A 17794-nucleotide genomic window follows, 5' to 3' on the forward strand; every position below is an offset into this window, starting at 1 on the left:
CTGTCGCCATGTGCTTGCTCATAGGGGATTGTTGGGTTTTTTTCTTGAATTCAGTTCAGTTCAATTCATTTGTATGTAAATACTGTTGAATTGAATTGAACTCAATTAAAGAAGATTTTTAGGAGACGGCGTCTCTGAGTGAACCAGGTTATTATAACATCTTACCCATAAAAAGTTACGAGTGACCAATCAAATAAAAAATTGGATTTACCAAAACATCTGAAGTGTGAACATTTAATTTTGTCTCATTTAAAACATATTAAAATGTCAAATTACTACAATCATAATAATAACAACATAATAACAGCAGAAATAAAAATGTTTACATCCTTTTTGAAAACATTGTTCTGTGAATGATATCCACTGCATTTGTGCTGTTGATGCCTTTTGAAAGCATTCCTAATAGCATCTATCAAGCAATATGCCTTGCTCAATGGTTCATGGAAGCATGAACAGTTTTGGTAACTGGCTTTGTAAATTGAAATTCTACAGCTTTATACTAGTAAACGCTTGTGCTACATGCGGAAGACAGGTATAGTCAGCTGAGTATCCAGCCATTATTATGAAAGTTTTCTCTTTGGCGTCCACAAATGCAACAGCTCATAACAAAATGGTGCAAACACAGGTGAATCCACGTAAATATACTTTTCATATCTGAAAGTCCTGAAGAGAACAGTGTTATGTAAAAAAGTAGCAAATTAGTTTTTGGTTGAAAATTTCTTTGTTGTAACAATGATTTGGGGCAATAAATCTTACACCATTGGAAAACCTGTTTATTTCCCTTTCAATGGTGACACGGTGGCCTGCTTTCCATCGCTGTAAGAGTTTTAGTGACACGATCCAAAGTGGCCTTTGTGACACTGGTGGAGAGTATGATCAAACTCTGGGAGGCCATGTTCAAGAGGGGGCGAGGAGGAAGCTCCCAGAAGCCCTGTAAGATGCGGGGAACTACCTCTATCACCTCTTGCAGTGAGCAGTTTGGAGCTATGCCGTACCTGCTGCTTCTCTTTAAGAATCTCAACGTAATTTCTCACCATGCTGAGGAGTTTAGTTGTTCTGTAGAAAAATTTTATAAGAATGATCTTTTAAACATGTGTAAAGCATCACAGAAACTGTAGCTGGACTGTTAATAATTGTCAGATGTAACTCACTGAAATTTAGGAGGTATGGACTCTGGAAATGTGGTTCTGGAAAATTTTATTAATGGCATTTACTGCCCACACCTGAAACAGAAAACACATTTACAGTGCAGTTTTGTTTAGATGTTATGTGAACAAAATAAATAAACCTCCAAGTTACTACAAGTCTTGTGAGTTTTCTAGTCTCACTAGTTTCAGAAGAGGTTTGGCTTCTTTGTCTCCAAAATCCCCCAATTCAAACTCCCAAAGCCTTCAAAAGAAAATAAACAGAGGTTTTCTCTCAGCATTTACACTTCATCACAAACAGACTGTCATGTTTGAGGTGGATGGTCAGTATCACAGTTACTCACTGCTCTCTGAGTGTCTGTTTGCTCTTCTCCACCAAAAAATCTCTTAGGTCTTCAGCAGTGATGTGTGATGGGATTTTGCTTTCCTGCTGAAGTCTGAGGAACTCCATCATCATTGCAATCTAAAAATAAAAGGAGACATTTAAACATCACCACTCTCAGGTCCTGAGAAATCACCTGATATTTTACATCAGCTTTGGTTTGGATGGATCTCAGTCTTACCTGAGCCCTGTAGCCCAGAAGATGCCAGCAGATCTTCACAGCCATGTCGTAAATGTGTGTTTGACAGGTGTTGTTCGACATGAACAGCACCTGTCAAAGAAATAAGAAGTTACTGATTGTTACTTAAGTTTATTCTCAGTCTGTCAGCTTTTAAAACTACATCAAATTCTTTAAACTGCTAAAATGCAGAAGGAAAAAAAACTGTCACATACCCTGATGGGTTTGTAGATTCCTCTACTTGCTTCAATTGAAATGTTGTTGTTGAATCACAGTCGGGAACAAAAACTGTCAAATACCATCCAAATTGCGTAAATTGTGTAATGTGAAATGCAGAAAGAAAAAACTCTGAACTCAATGGTTTCTCTTGTACAGATGAGCTATTTTTAAAGTCTGATTAAATTAAATTAAAGTCCGATTTATTTTTATTTTATTTATTTAATGCAGAATTCTAGAACGGTCTCCATGGAAATACTTTATGCAAGTTAAAGGAAAACACTTTATCTACATTACACTAAACTTTATTTATCATATAAGTAGATAAGTGTAGGCTACAGGTGTCCTTAAGTCACTCCTGTGAAAAGATGCATACAAGCTGGTGAATCAGAAAAGACAGAAAGTCACCCTGCAGCATCGTCTTTTTATATTATTTGCCTGCTTATCTCCATTTTCTTACTGTAGATGTGAACATGAGCAGCAAAACAATGGTGGAGGGGACTAATGCATAAATTTGAAGGCTGACAGGATGTAAACTGGCCCTTTAAACAGTCCAGAGGGAGAGACCTCTGTGTAAAGCACAACAACAACAATAATAATAATAATAATAATAATAATAATACCCTAAATAATGAGGTCATTAATTACTAGGATACCTACTGCCATGTTTTCTTAGTTACTGATGTTTAGAGAGGCCACCTTTGTTATGGTTCACAGGAGTTCAGGAGTGAGTGATGAAAGTGATGCTACATTAGGGTCTGTCTCTGGACTGGTGGTTTGCTGCTCTATGAGTTCAGCAGGAGGAGTTGAACCCACAGCGGTTCCCTGGTGGGTAGGAAGATCATACTTCAGGTTCAATATTATAGTTACGTTCTTGATGGTCTGAACCTCAGACAGGAACTGGTCAGGACAACTGACTCAGATTTTTCAAGTTCTGCTACAGAGAGAGAACTAAGACAGCAACACCTACACCTCCTGACCACACAATGTTAATGATTTGTCTTCTCAGTGTTGCCATAATATTTTCGGTTGCTAAATACAGCTAAAAGCAGAAAATTCATTGTTGAAAAATCAATACTAAAGTGCTACATTTTGACAAGTTACCCCAAAAAGTCTACAAAGGTTATTTTCTGTCCACCAAAGTAAATATGATTCAAGAGATTTTTGTAACTTCACTTGTCCAAAAAGCAAATAAAGAGATTAAACAAAGATATACTGAATGACAGTCAGCATTACCAGAGTTAGCAGAGCTACTGTAGCTTGGTTTATAGACTTGAATTAGGAGGGATAAGAAAAGTGAATTCACTTGACTGGAATCTGCAATCTACTGACATCTAATGGTGAGATTTTACAAGCTCTAACTTTAATGATACTTGAACATAGGCCAGGCACGGCATTGCTCTTGCCGAGCCTGTTCAGCCAGCAACACATCTGTGTAATATGTGAATAAAATCAAAACCTGTTCCAATCAAATTTCCCAGTAGAGGTTTTGACCTTTTGTATTGTACTTCTAATTTCTGAAAAATTACTCTAAAGCTTCTTCTAATGCTCCAGAGTCTATTTGGACCATTTGGACATGACAACCATTAACTGAAGTATGAAATTACGTCAGAGCGCATGGAGTCAGAAGTAAATTGCAGTAGATTTTGTCAGTGTCTGTGGCACATAAATTCAACTTACCTCCAAAACTGACAAATACATTCATAATTAGCACACTTCCCATTGTGTGAAGACTGTAGCAAAACGTCTAAAAAAACGTCTAAAAGGGTCTAAAAAAAACCTATTAAAAACTAATTTACCTGCTCATTTGATGTCCCTCTTACATGGTAATTCACTCACTTGCTGAAACTCACACACAGACACACACACAGCAGATGTTTTGCAGATTTTTTTTTTTAATTTGAGATTCTTATGTTTAGACCTTTAAAAAACATAATTCCACTCTTAAAGTGATTTAAAGAATATGAGATTTCAATATTAATTCAGATTTTTTCTGACTCTAAATTTTCTTTGGTCATTACTCAGTTGTTTTTTTTTTCTAATGTACATTTTGAAGATGTTCAGTTACTTTCCAACTTTGAAACTTCGCCGTCTGTGTGAACTTCAGCTTTCAACAGTTCAGCACTTTGGTTTATAGGTGAATGATTTGGTGTATGTCAGTTAAATTTAACAAGGTTCCCAAATATTTCTTATACTGCAATTTCTTCAGGAAATGCATTCTCTAGTTGTAACTGTAAATTTTTTCTTAAAGATTTTTTTTTATCACCTGACTATTCAGCCGATTTCGGACTTTTTATTTTATTTTGTTGAAGACGTTTTTGCTGTAGACGATGATGACGAGCGAGTGACGTTTCACTGCTGCTCTGTCGCTTTAACGGTGAGTGACGGCAATATTGTGCGCCGGTGAAGCACAAATCCGGCGACTGACTTGACCCAGTCCTGTTGCCCAGTGTTTTGGAGTAGTTTAGTGCTGTGAGCTGTGAATTCATGTATACTAAGTCCGTTTTGTTTACTTAAACCACACAGTAGGCTGGTTAGTGTAGTTTTGCGATATTAGGAAGGGGCTTGCTCAAATCAAATCATGGCTTATATTCAGGTTTTGAAGGTCCTGCACCGAAATCTGCAGCACAGAGCACCACAGGTCAGAGTGCTTATCCAGACGCACAGGAGAGTGTCAACATTATCAAGACTGGCCTTACACAGTGGACTAGAGGCTAATTCGCCTGTGCTAAGCTGCTTAATACAAACACACAGACGGCGGGGTATTTGTCTCGACTTTACAGCCAGAAATAAAAGCAGCCCCGAGGACCGAGACAGGTCAGTGTCCAAGTACCAGAGTGGGAGTCCAAAGCCTTCAGCTGCACAAAAAGGTATGCAAGGCAAGGAAATAAAAAGGATTTAAGTCGTGCTAATATATGTACTCAGATATTAGCAGCGTAGTTTCATGATAGCCTGCTATTTTCAAAGCATACCATTAGGCTTTGTTCGCAGGCACTGTGGAGAAAATATAGTATATTTAACCAAGCAGTGATTTATCCCACTGCAGCAGCAGTTTTGGGACTAAAAAATACACGATTATTGTATTTATAGCTTATATCTGGAAATTAATCGCTCTGATTATCACCAGCAGCAGAGGAAATATCTTAAAATGGCCCAGGAGTTTATTTACTGAATAACTGAACAAACACTTGCCTTAATTAGTGAGACTCTAACTTTGCTCATTTAAATGAAAACTATGCACAGCTGTTGCATAATAACCCTCAACACTGAATGCCTTCCAGTGAAAGAAGCTGGCAGGGACTTCACCTACCTGATCGTGGTACTCATCGGGCTTGGAGTGACAGGTGAATACAGTGGAATTTAAAAGCTGCAGTCATAACCCAGGCAATTCATCATCCTGTTTGAAATGACGTCTGTGTGTGTTTTCAGGTGGGCTGCTGTATGTGGTGTTCCAAGAGCTGTTTTCATCCGCGAGTCCAAATAAAGTGTATGGAAGAGCCTTCGATAAAGTCAAGTCACACCCAGAAGTACGAGCGATATTAGTGACTGTCAAACATGAGGCCAGGCTGACAATGTTACAGTTCGGTATTTAAGGTCCTCTTGATGATCTTATGAGGTCATATAAAAAGTTTCTTGTTTATTGAAAATGTAGGTGATTGGTGCATTTGGTGAGCCAATCAAATGTTACGGGGAGACCACCCGTCGAGGAAGGAGGCAGCAAGTCAGGTTGGTGTTTTGTTAATTTGTCAAACAAGTTCAGCAACAAAGCCCACTTTTATTTAAGGTAGCCTTAACATCTATAATGGCAGTCTTTGTCTCTTCTCCTCAGTCATATCGAGTACCTGAAGGATGGAATGAAGCATATGAGACTTAAGTTTTACATTGAGGGCTCGGAGCCGGGAGTGAAGGGGACAGTGCATACAGAGTCTAAAGAGGTTGGTATTCTGCCATTCAAAAGCCAGCTTATGAAATACATACATGCACAAGCACTGATTGACACTTCTGCGGTGAATGTTTTGTGTCTTTTCACTAGCACCTACTCAGCTCGACTCTGCTCTATTCAGTTTCGGTCATTTTCAATCATATTTGAGTACCACCTCGATGTAGGTGGGGTCACTGTAGCAAGGCGACCTGGAAGTCCCATGGCGTTATTTGTATGTGACACAAACACAATGCAAAAAATGGAGATGTGAACCAGCACTGCACTCATCACTCCAGGTTTTGGCATCACTAAATAGGGAGAGCATAATTAGCCAGCCACCCTGCCACTGCCCTCGAGCCCACTGCACCACCCCTCCACACACCTCCTTCACAGGAGGGCATCAAGCCAATTGTTTACCTGCTACCAAACTGACGCTAAAACTCTGGATCTCATCATTGGACCACGCTGTTGGTTTGTGTTCTTATGAAGGAGTTGCTCTCATGACTCACCCAGTGATGTCACTCGCTGCTCAATCAGTGGCTTGCGGTCTATTGATGTCATATTTTCAGCTTGACTCAGCTCGCTTGGAAATCCAGACTAGTAGGTACTCAAAAAGTACCTAGTAACAAGTACTACCAACTAATAGAAAATTGAGTAATTTTCAAATTGAGATAAGCCGAGTAGGTCCTAGTGGAAAAGATGCTTTTGTGGGGCCTACAATGTAACCTACCTATCGTAGGCTCGTTGTTGCCAGCGTTTATGCTTGTGCGGGTGTATTACGGGTAAATTTATGTTGATGTTGTAATTATTATTCCCCATATTGAGGCAGTGATTGTTATTCTCTCACAGTTAAATTGAAAAGCCGTTGCAAAAAAAGTAGCCAAAAATGCACAGAAGAAATCGGCTGTAATGGACAGACCAATCACAGTGGTTGCGGGCTGTGACATGTAGTTAGATTCATGTGCATGTCAGGTTATGTCATAGTTTCAGAGGATTTTGCAGTTACAAAACGGCTTCGATGGGTAGATTTCACACTGAAGCATAAATCCCCAGTAAGTGGCACTGTGTGTATTCCTAAATCTTCACCTAGTTTCATATGTGATGGCCATCACATCGCTGATGTTTTTATATGTGTTTAATCAACCAGTCTTCTTGTTGTTGATTTTACAGAATCCTGAAACTGGAAAATATGAGTTTCGTTATATATTTGTGGACATGGACGTCTACCCAAGACGGACCATTATTGTGGAAGATAACAGATAAGGACCATAAGACGTGTGATTCAGCGTTATGGAAGCATGAGGAGTGTGTGTCAGATGTGCTGCTGGACAGAAAAGCTGGAGAATTTGCCTTCACATACTGTCAGAGGCTGTTAAACAATTACAGCTTTGGTGTAGAGCCTTGCAAAGCAGAGATCAAAGGATCACGTGGCCCCATGCTACTAATTTATAAATGTTTGTTTTTTGACTAGATTGTGATCTTGATTTTGAAATAATATCTTAAATTTGAATACAATAAAACACTTGGGAACAAACATACGACTGAAACAGCGTGTGTGTGTTTTGGACCCTCCCAGGGAAGGAAGTATGTAATAAGTTCTGTTTGTTTGTCTCTTCGTTAGCATTCAAGTGTCCACAGTTTTCAACATATCATTTTCAAATTTTGTGTGATGGTAGATACCAATAGCAGCTTAAGCTGTTTTCATTTTAGTTCACATCAAATGTGAAATTCAGTAAAAACTTTATATTACCCACTATACATTGGCTTCAAACCTCCCAACAATAGATTAGACTCTCATTGGGGGACCTTCATTGTTAGCCCTCCAAGGTCAAAGTTAATCTTTGGACAGGGGGGTGGGAGAATTCAAGGAACTATATTGAGTAATACTTCATATGAAAGGGCATGGACAGAGCTCTACAACACACTTATTAACTTTTTCAGTACAATGCCCTACAGCGTTACAATGACCCCATAAATTTTTACAAACTCACTCACTGCATAACTATATCTTAAAATCTCACGTTTCTACAGCTTTTACAGCCAAAGATTTCAGCCAGTTTTGCTCCAATCATAATGCTTCAAGGTCATGGGTCAAAGGTCAGACATCAGACATCAGGGTGCTGTAATAAAACCAGGCTGACGTCAGCATGTATTAAAAGCAGGCTGAAGGTAGCAAGTTTAATAAAACCAGGCTGACGTGAGCTTGTTGTAATAAAACATCATAAAACACCAACATTTTAGCGTAGCCTTTGTCCTTCTAGGGGAGTTGCACTCTCTCGAGTGCTCTTGTTTATTGTAGAGATAATTTTCATTTGAGCTACAATTCTTCCTTCATCTGTAAGTTGTTTTTGGGGTGTAAGGTCCAATGACAATTTAACACATCTTTTACATGTTAAGCTCTTTTTTTTATATATATATATATATATATATATATATATATATATAAAATACAGATCTAGAAAATATTATGGATGCTTTCCTGTCAAGTTTATTTTATTTGTTGTGTATTGAATTAAATTTTTAGAAATGAAGTATGAAACAGTCACCACTAGATGGCGGTAACGCATTGAGTTATGTATAGCATGAAATGCCCTTTCTTTTTATATTTTTGCAGGTGTTTTCTATATGTAACGTGGAAAGCGTAACCAATAAACCAATATTAAAACTTGTCTCAACTTAATGTCTCATTTTAAGCGATGATTAGCAAGATTGCTTTGAATTTTGTCTGTTTACTCATTCTTCAATTTTTTTTTTCTGTCTATTATTATTAACTTCAAAACAGTGCTAATGCCACAGGCCTGGATTAGACAGAAGAAACAAATAAAAGCAAAAGCAGGGAATAATCAGAGACAAACCAGACCACTAAATGTTCGCTTAGGCTTTCAGAGGTGGTCATATATCCATAAAGCTTTTTATCACCCTTTAATTTGGAACTGAGCCTAGCTATTGAGCAAAAACAGAAAATATTGATATATCATTGAGTTACAACAAGAGGCGTTTCGTAAATCCAGTTTATCCAGAGTAATATGCATTTTTCTACCCAGAGAACAAAGTTTGATTAACAGCTTCGATCTTCTTACGTCCAGGATACTGTTGTTAGGCGTCAGCACAAATAAAAACCTCTATAAATCTCGCGTTTAAGGGGTTTATGCTTCCAAATATTTGCACTGATCTCATTCTTGTGTAATACTGTATCCCATGTGTACCCAATCGTCCCTTGGACTCGTGCTACCTTCCATGACCCTCGGAAATAGTGGAATTTGTGATGGACCCCCAGTAAATCGTTGTAGCAGTTATCTTGGAAATGTCGCTTTTTATTACTGTTTCTGCGTCAGTGCTGCTGCTGCTGAGATATGAGTCTGGTAGCTTTATATTACACGTTTGTAAATCATCTAAAAACAGACAGATTTAAGTGTTTCTTTTTTATGAAGGGGTTAAAAGTTGTTGGGTTTTTAATAATTAAAAAAATGATAAACCATGAACGTACCCGAGATAACGTTTCTGGTTCGCATACCGAACACGAATTAGCTTGATGCTACTTGACTCTAAATAAGTGCTGTTTTAAACAGACAACACTTGAACGGGGAAATTCACGCGATTAATTATAATAACTGCGTCCAATAATTTGCTCCCAAGAGGGGGCAGTTTACGGGAAGCATGAATACAGGAACCCTGTGAACATTTGAACACCGCCCACTGTGAAAGCGAAGGCAGCGCTGAACACAGGGACGTGCTCAGTCAGTCAGAGCTAGCTAAAACTCTGTAGGACTAGTTTAGTTGTTTCTCCAGGGTTAAGCCAGCTGTTGTAGTAACTAGCTTATGAACTTGTATGTAAGAGCAGGAAGGTATGCTTATCAAGGAGCCCAGTTTCCGTCGTTGTTTTGCTTGTGGTGTGGGTAAATAGTGTACGGCGGCTGCGGTTCCTGTTGTTGTTGTTGTTGTTGTTGTGGCCTGCTAGCTCTAACCTAGCCGTAGCCTCATCTGACTCACGGAGCTCCACTCTCATCACATCCCCGAAGACGCTTGGGGGGAATGGCACACCTCGTCAGCTAATCAAGAAGATCGACTTGTCGCTACAGAGTAAGTTTCGTTTTTGTGTCTGCTCTTACTAGACCAGGAAGCTATACTAGCTGAGAAACCGCCGTGTTGAACTCACCATCTTTTTTAAAGTTGCATAAAAGTGCTTAACCCGAGCTCTGTGTGGATAGCTTGAGGGTTACACATTCCATGTGAAATAGTCAATGATTAGTTAAGACAGTGCGGTGGATTTTTTTTTCTTTTTGGTTGAATGGCCTTGGTGAAAAATGAGTTAAAAATTGCTTTAACTGGAAGTTTTTCCTTTTTTTTTGGCCAGGAATCTGCAATCTTCTTCCTCAGCTATGAGACTCTCTGCTTAATAATTAACATCTCACAATAATGGAGCTATACTGGTACATGTGAGTATATCTTATGTATTTTTCGTTAATTAAATATGGAGCTTAAAACTGATCCTTGAATCTAATCAAACCTCCCTCTCATTCTTTTGTGTCCTTTACAGAGTTGTCATTATATTCATCGTCATAAAGATATTTTTCTATGTGTGCTGGTACCGGTCGAGACAGAGGCAACTGGCAGCATACCTGAGCAACCCACGCAATGCTCAGATAGTCATTGTTGGAGGAAGGGCCTACCTCCATCAGATGTGTGAGAGACAGAGCGTAAGTGCAGAACCCCCCAACACACATGAACTTGCACCTCACAGCGCAAAAATCTGGCTGTGAACTGCTGAAGTGGTTTCACACCTTAGAGGAAGTGACTTTATACACAAAAGTTCAAGGGTGTTCACAGTGAAGAGGACCTCCTCACGCTGGCTGAGAGACTGGAGCTGAGTGAGAAAGAGACAGTCAAATAAGGTCGCGGTTGTGTTACTTTTTTTTTTTTTTTGCAGGGGAGTTATTTGCTTTCTCGAGAAGGCATGTGGTTTCCAGTCGAGTCACTTTTACTTCGATAGGCAGCATTTCACTTTTAGTGTCATACTGAGCAAGTTTGTGGTCGTCCATTAATAGGAACACATTCTGGTTTGAATGTATGTGGGGGTTTTCATTGGTCTGGAGCTTTTTCCCCCCACCGTCTCTGTGTGAACTGTTGTGCAAAACCCATTAAAGCGAAACGCAAACACAGGGAGTAATTTAAATGATTGTCTTGAAAAACTTTTTTAAGATCCTACCATTTACAAACTATTCATGAGATATATTTGGGGGGAGGTAGTCTCAAATGTTTAATTTGCTTGAGATTGTGATTAGTTTACATGGTTTATTCAGGCTGTTTATTCAGCCAGCAGAATGGCTTTCATAGTTTGCTTTGAAACCTCTCATGTCTTGCTGAAACACGTGCTTTTCATGCTCATTTTAAAATTAGCTATTAAAGGCAGCCTTCTGTTTTATGATCCCCTTGAAACGCTTGTTGGATTTGCCTGTGTTTCTGTTGATGTTCTCAGGGATACGTCTAGAATAATAATGCCTTTCCTCAACTTCGGCGTGTAGCGACTGTTTTCTGTGGGCTACGCCACAGGTTTAGACATCGTGTTTGTGCCTTCCCCAGGGCCGTTCAGCTTTACTGCCTCTCTAAAACACCTGGAAGCAATCTCCATGATTCAGAGCTTCCCCAAAATGTTCAGAGAATTATTAACAACAGTTTCTAACTCCAGACCGCTACATTCACTCCTTGTTAGGTGTTGTAAATGCTGCATGAACGGGAAAGTTAGAAACAGGTTTTGTAATAGATTATTAATTTAAATGGAAATGTACATACGGAAATTCATCTGCACCAGATTTTGAATTATTTTTCCGTGTTGTCCGTCCATGTAGCAAGCACACAGAGGGATATCTTTAGTATTGTTTGAAGGATTTGTGCAACAGGAAGTGACCCATTTATAAAATAAATAATTTAGTAAATGATGCAGGGGGGACTGAGCAATGCCAGGGCCTTTGGCCTTGGGTTTCCCAAGACCAATTATGATATTATGTGTGCTATCTGAACTGAAGGAACATGCAGTCCAACACAAGATTGCCGGCGGCTATACCTCCTTGAACTCAGCATTCTTATTTTGCTTATTCACTCCTCTCTAATCTCCCATTTGTTTCACAATGTTTCCCCCGTTCCCTCTCCCACATTTTCCCTTTTTCTCCGCTTCCTTTTTTCCCCCTGTTCCTCTCTTTCTTCCTTTCTCTCCTCTTTGTTCCCTCTGCTGTCTCGGATATATAATGTTCCCTGTTTAGATTTTAATGGAATGTGCAGCAGGGAGACCCCCGTGGTCATCCATAACCCGGTACCCTGAAAGTTTTCTGAAGAAATGCCAAGACGACTCAGCTTCATGATGCAGCACTACTTGCTAAACCTCTTGGACAGCTGCAAACACTCAGAGACTAATATGGCAAAAAAGGACAAAAAACCCCCCAAACTTTTGATAGATAAAGGCCGTGGAGAGAAATCCAAATGATTTGATAAGCTATGAACTGGTTTCAGTCCTCTTTTTTTAGGCCTACATAAACAGTTGCTATTATGTAAGTGGTACCCAATACCTGGGCCATGGACTGGTACTGGATGAAAGCATTTAATTAGATTTGGAAAATACAGATCACAATAATTGTGCAAGTTTAGTTTAATGTAGTTTATTAGTGTGGTAATTATCCTGAACTATTAGTGTTGGTGCTTCACTTTCATCATCATTTCCTATCACGCCCACAACAACAGGATGATTAAACTAATAAGCTCATTAGCCTGTCATCACCGACTTACAGCGTGCATGCTGCTCTGACAGCGTGTACACCTGGATCACCAACATGGGCAACAGGTTCAAGAGAGCTTGAAAGCATCATTCAAAGGTACTGATCTGTCACTTAATAACACGGACTTCTTTGTCATATGTGGGCTGTATCACAAATCTGCAAAAAGCATTTTAAAACAGAGACATTTTTTTAACATCTCAACTATTTTCCCGACTTCTCTCCTTTCTTCTTTCTTTCAAGGAAATGATTGTATGTGTATTAAAAGCGTTCCAGCGTAGTGTAATGTAAGCAACAACTGCTGTTATGTTTATACAATGAACTGGCAGATGTCCTCGCTTCGTCTTTTGTGTAAATACAGGCTTAAAAAACGGTTTATCGGGTTTGGGGAGAAAACGTTCCATGGTGGTGATCTGTGTTTGAAGTCAAACATTAATGATTTGATTCTTTGAAAATGCTGCCCGGCTGTTTGTGTTCTGCTCTTTGTTCATTGGTGTTTTTTGACTTGTGAGCCGTGGACTGTGGCAAAAAGAAGAAAAAAAAAGTTTAAAAGAGCTGATGCATGAGTGTAATATTATGATAACCAGCAGCTGCGTCATCTCCGGAGATGTGTACAGTAAAGTTAATGCGGCTCGTTTCCTAATAGTGTTAGCGGTGTTATGATGTTGGCTTTAGCTAATATATTTCTGTGTCTAATGGCTAAGTGTGTATGTGTGTGCACTTTTGTATTTTATTGTGCTTCTGCTTTTTGTGTGTGCGTGTGTGTAATTAACTCTGTGTTTCCTTCCTCCTGTAGCAAACATCAGTCTGGCCTAGTTGGTATGGTGTCCAGGATGACCTTTCGATAGAGGAGCCCTCCACAGCCCTGCCACCAGCAGCATCCTTCTCCCAGCTCGACATGCCACCACCATACGAGGCAGTATCTGGAGGTAACGAAGCTGAATAAGTCACACACATCTTTTGCCTCCCTGTCCTGTTGTTACCCTGCAAGCGAGCCCCATTCAAAATGTTTCCCCCTTCTCGTACTTCAACATCCTGTGGGGTAGAGCGGTCAACCGTTATCCGCTAACAAGTTGGTTCACAGCACCCAGTGAAGAAAACAAGCTATTTGATTGGCACGAGGGCTTAACTGGAGTCCCCTATTCCACCTGCGGTGCTGCTTTGAGCAGTTTAGTGTCAGATTACACAGCTTGATGGTTTCACTACAACATAAGGGTGGTTGTGTCATATGTACTTGAGATGAATTGTGCGTTAATTACATTCCCTGCCCCCCTCTCAGTAACTGCATGTACATCGATTTCATTCACAGAAACGGTGGGAACGTCCACCATGTTTCCTGACTGAAAACTCTGTGATTACGTAGTTTCGTTTACTACGATGCAGAGCACTTGTTGCTGACGGTTTTATAGTGGAAGTGGCTTTTTTCAGATATAAGTAACTGAAAAAGAGAAGACAACTGCCTGATGATGTTTTTCGCTCTGAGCAGTGTTTGCCAGCTTTAGAAAGTCTCAGGACACACATCAGCTTTGGCATTGCTTCAGAGCCTGTGCACATAACGGCTGTAGTTTCATCCAGTTCCCTTTAGTGCTCCATACTACTTATATGTGTAAAACGAGCTGTCCTAATTAAAATGAGTTCACGTGCTGGTTTGCAGTCGGAGGTTTGTTTATCAGAGTAACTCCATCAAAATGAAACCATCTGTTTCACTTGTATCCAAGTGCATTGCTTCTGTGTGTGAGTTAACTCGTTTTTGATGACTGTTTTAAACTGCACCAGAAAAAGCAACACTAAAGAGGTGAGAAGAAAGACCCTAGTTCCCTTTTCCTACCAGAGGCCATACTGGACATGTGACTGGCACTTTGAGAGCTGATGACTCTTTCCCAATTCATTAGATTTTTAATTCCATTACCCCACTTTTGTTTTAAAATTTTAAATAATATTGCTACTCTTAATCACTCTTCTCTCAACTAGAAAAGGGATTTTCTCCCTTTTCTAGTTGGGTTTAAATGTACTCTAAACAGTCATGTCAGTGCTTTCAGTTTTTCCTGTTTTGCATAATTAGCTGCAAATATGTGTTTTCGTAGGAGGGCACAAGCTAGCCACTCCAGCTTTTAAATCTTTGTATCAAGTTTCAGAGCGTCCTCTTTCGCAAATGGCATCTCATTTGATCTGAAGTGGTAGTTGAGTCTGACAAGCAGGATGTGGTTACAAAGGCTGGAAATGGTGACATTTCAGCAGCGGTGTAATTACACAAGGTGACTGGTTCCATTTCGCCCTCATATCAGATCTTTCTTTCCTATCGGAGACACCGGGGAGGGGACGTTTGGGTTGCTGTAATACAACAGTTTATAAGTGCCACTGCATGAAGGTATAATAAGCACTGAATTCGGCGTTACAGCCACACAGCACTGTGTAACTCCTGTTTCCTGCATCTGCTGCGGCACAATTTAACATTCGCTGTTAGTGAATAAATGAAAGTTTTGTGACCGTATGAAGCATGAGTAAAAATTCATCATCTCAAAAAGCTCAACCGAGAAGCTATGAGAAGTACTGAAACCTTTTTTTTTTTCCTCTCCCATAAAGGAAGTGGCAGGAAGGATTAAGATTATGATCTTTTTTATGATTTTTTTAACAGCTGACTAAAGTCAAAGTCCTGCCCACAAAAAAAACCCCACACCTTGCAGCTTCCTAACATTACAGCTCATTCTGTGATGAGCGTGAGCCTCTTGTTTAGAGGTGATTTATGTTTTTCTCTGTAGGATGTTATGGTTGGACAGTTTGTTTGTAGTTTATTTTGGTGCATAGTTCTATTATATTTAAGATAAGGCAGACATATTTCCGGTGGATATCCCTAAACTGAGCAGCTCAGTCCGAAAACATCCTGGAAACAGTTTAATGGATAAACGGCACCGCAGGTCAGCGGGGACAAGCGTGTATGATTTCCTGTTTCTTTAAGCTGTCTTCTCTGTTCCTTCCAGAGGACGACCTGAAGCCCCCTCCCTACAGCGAGTGTGCCCAAGGCGACGTGCCCGACGCCCCGCAGCCCTCCCATAACACTCTTCTTATTTCTGAGGGAGGAGACTCCACTAGCGTAAATGAAGCCCCGCCCCCCTACACAGCATCTCCCCCTATACAAGTCAGCCAACAGGACGGCGCTGTAAGTCACAGCGGGTCCACTTAATCAATCCCTGATGCCAGTTTGCCTTTTCCATGCACTGCCTTCCTACGTTCAACCTCAGTGATTGTTGCCAGCCTAACTCTCACAGGAGAGCAAATGTTTATTTGGATGTTTGTGCGTGTATATGAGTGTGTGTGTGCTTGTGTGCGTATGTTTGTTGTTTTGTTTTTTTTACTTTGTGTTGTTTAAAAAAAAAAAGTTGTCATCTGATGAGTTTGGCAATAACAGATGACTTCAGTGAGCCTGAGTGCCTCGATCAGGACTGCCTTCCAGCTAGGATGAAAATAATCCCCTTGACCTCTAAGTTTCAAGGGTATCAGTGGAGCCACAGATAAACAAGAGAGACTTTTAAAGTGTGCTCTGTTTTATAAAGGGTTTCTCTGAGGCCACCTTCTTTAACAGAACTAAAATAGTTGATCAGTCTCAAAAGCAAGCAGATGCTTTAGTTTTTGTTCCAGATCCTGTGAAGCATAATATGTGGGGCGCGGCTTCATATTTGTGTCTGTCTGTAGACGCTGTTCTGAAACACATTAAGCGAGTAACAGCCTTCCATACAAATTCACAGTGTAGACAATCTAATTATATTTCAGAGGAACTTTGCTATGTATAGCACATGTGCATAATAAATACTTTCAACTCCAAACTGTGTTTACTCAGTGCTTCATTATGAGTGCACTTGAGTGCTATTTGATAACAAATGCACCAATTGTCTTAGATAATTACCCCATTATCCCGTGTTTAATATATTGTGGTGATTATACCGGGATGTTAGACAGTTCAAGTGACTATTAGACCTGAGAATGGGATTGAGCGAGGGCGAACAGAAAAGGGGAACAAGTGGATGAAATAAATGAACGCTGGCAGTAGACGAGAGACGGAGCGAGTGGTCGTAATCGGTGTAGCTGCTGGGTTCTTTCTGCTGCTCATCATTATTATCTCCTATACACCAGATTGCAGATAGTGTAAACATGAATTTTTCTTCTGTTAAAAGTTGGGAAATTGGACAATCGGTTTTGTTCAATGGGTTGGAAAAAAAATGCAAATGTGTCTTATGTAGATGTAAATCCAGCTGGAGGATGATCAAAATCGTTGTAATGAATTGTAATTCTCATTTAAATATGTCTTCAAATGAAAACGTGTAACAACCCTAGAAGAACACTCACAGGGCTACGAGCAAAGGCTCAAAACATTTTTGGATGTGAAGGCTGCTTTTTATGTGGTTTCTTAGAAGTCACCAAAACTGAGCTGTCACTTTTTTTCTTTTCTTTTTTCTTTGTGAACAGAAAACTAACCAAAAAAAAAAGTTTTTTTAACAGTTCTGTTTCTGATCATCTTTACCTCTGCCACAGGGTGGTAGAGTTCAGCTGTTTTACATATATATGTTTTCTTCTGTTGTAATTTTTCAAATGCTATTTCTTTGGAAATTTTGTTTTTGTTCTTTTGTCTTTTTTTTCTGTCACTGCATTTCAGTTAATCCAGAAATAACACTGTACTCCCAGATAATCCATTTTACGTGTTTGTTTAATCAGTCTGTGTGTAGTTTCTGAACATTAAGGGGGGAGGGGCATGAGATATCTAGAAAAACTGAATGAATTTTAAATGTTTTCTGGACTTTTGGGTAAACGGGGTCTGTTCGGAGAATCACATGTGATGTACTTTAATGGTAATTCTTTGTATTGTGATGACAAATCGTCCAACGCTGATGCATTTTTACCAAATTTACCTGTGTTGGTTTTACAATCTGGAGGATGTAACGGAGAAGCTGCAAGGTGCAAATCTGAATGTGGGCTTGAAATGGCATCTTTTGTATGGCGGCAGCATGATGACGATTGACGACCTGAGTGTTACGAGGCTTCTGTCCGCACTGTTTGTTCACTTCACGTTCATTCCCATTGTGGGCAACATATCAGATGTCCCCACTTAGTAGCTTTGCAAGTCGAGGGGAATTAATTATTTTTTTCTGCTTTGGGAGAAATGCATCTTCTGTATTAAATTGTTGTTATATAAAA

The 17794-nt window shown here is 39.7% G+C and overlaps 2 protein-coding genes across 2 annotated transcripts; both read left to right on the forward strand.

The window, feature by feature from the left end:
* Positions 1–4308: 4308 nt before the first annotated feature.
* timm21 (translocase of inner mitochondrial membrane 21) lies at positions 4309–7377 on the forward strand. The gene is made up of 6 exons (XM_003443480.5): positions 4309–4791; positions 5203–5265; positions 5351–5448; positions 5574–5647; positions 5751–5856; positions 7014–7377. The coding sequence occupies exons 1-6, from the start codon at positions 4503–4505 to the stop codon at positions 7104–7106; spliced, it is 723 nt and encodes a 240-aa protein (XP_003443528.1). The 5' UTR covers positions 4309–4502; the 3' UTR covers positions 7107–7377.
* Positions 7378–9245: 1868 nt separating this feature from the next.
* Positions 9246–17794, forward strand: si:dkey-118j18.2 (uncharacterized). The gene is made up of 5 exons (XM_005471776.1): positions 9246–9923; positions 10198–10279; positions 10381–10540; positions 13404–13536; positions 15586–17794. Exons 2-5 carry the CDS (start codon positions 10260–10262, stop codon positions 15786–15788), a joined length of 516 nt encoding a protein of 171 aa, XP_005471833.1. The 5' UTR covers positions 9246–9923; positions 10198–10259; the 3' UTR covers positions 15789–17794.

Source organism: Oreochromis niloticus, linkage group LG9, assembly GCF_001858045.2.
Source record: "Oreochromis niloticus isolate F11D_XX linkage group LG9, O_niloticus_UMD_NMBU, whole genome shotgun sequence".
In the NCBI taxonomy this organism is placed as follows: domain Eukaryota; kingdom Metazoa; phylum Chordata; class Actinopteri; order Cichliformes; family Cichlidae; genus Oreochromis; species Oreochromis niloticus.

Excerpts from the sequence above, each read along its gene's own strand:
- timm21 (XM_003443480.5), top strand. The coding sequence starts at position 4,503 with ATGGCTTATATTCAGGTTTTGAAGGTCCTGCACCGAAATCTGCAGCAC. Across the intron at positions 5,266-5,350 it reads CATCGGGCTTGGAGTGACAG|GTGGGCTGCTGTATGTGGTG; the intron begins GTGAATACAGTG and ends GTGTGTTTTCAG. Across the intron at positions 5,449-5,573 it reads AAGTCAAGTCACACCCAGAA|GTGATTGGTGCATTTGGTGA; the intron begins GTACGAGCGATA and ends TTGAAAATGTAG.
- si:dkey-118j18.2 (XM_005471776.1), top strand. The coding sequence starts at position 10,260 with ATGGAGCTATACTGGTACAT. Across the intron at positions 10,280-10,380 it reads ATGGAGCTATACTGGTACAT|AGTTGTCATTATATTCATCG; the intron begins GTGAGTATATCT and ends TGTCCTTTACAG. Across the intron at positions 13,537-15,585 it reads ATACGAGGCAGTATCTGGAG|AGGACGACCTGAAGCCCCCT; the intron begins GTAACGAAGCTG and ends TGTTCCTTCCAG.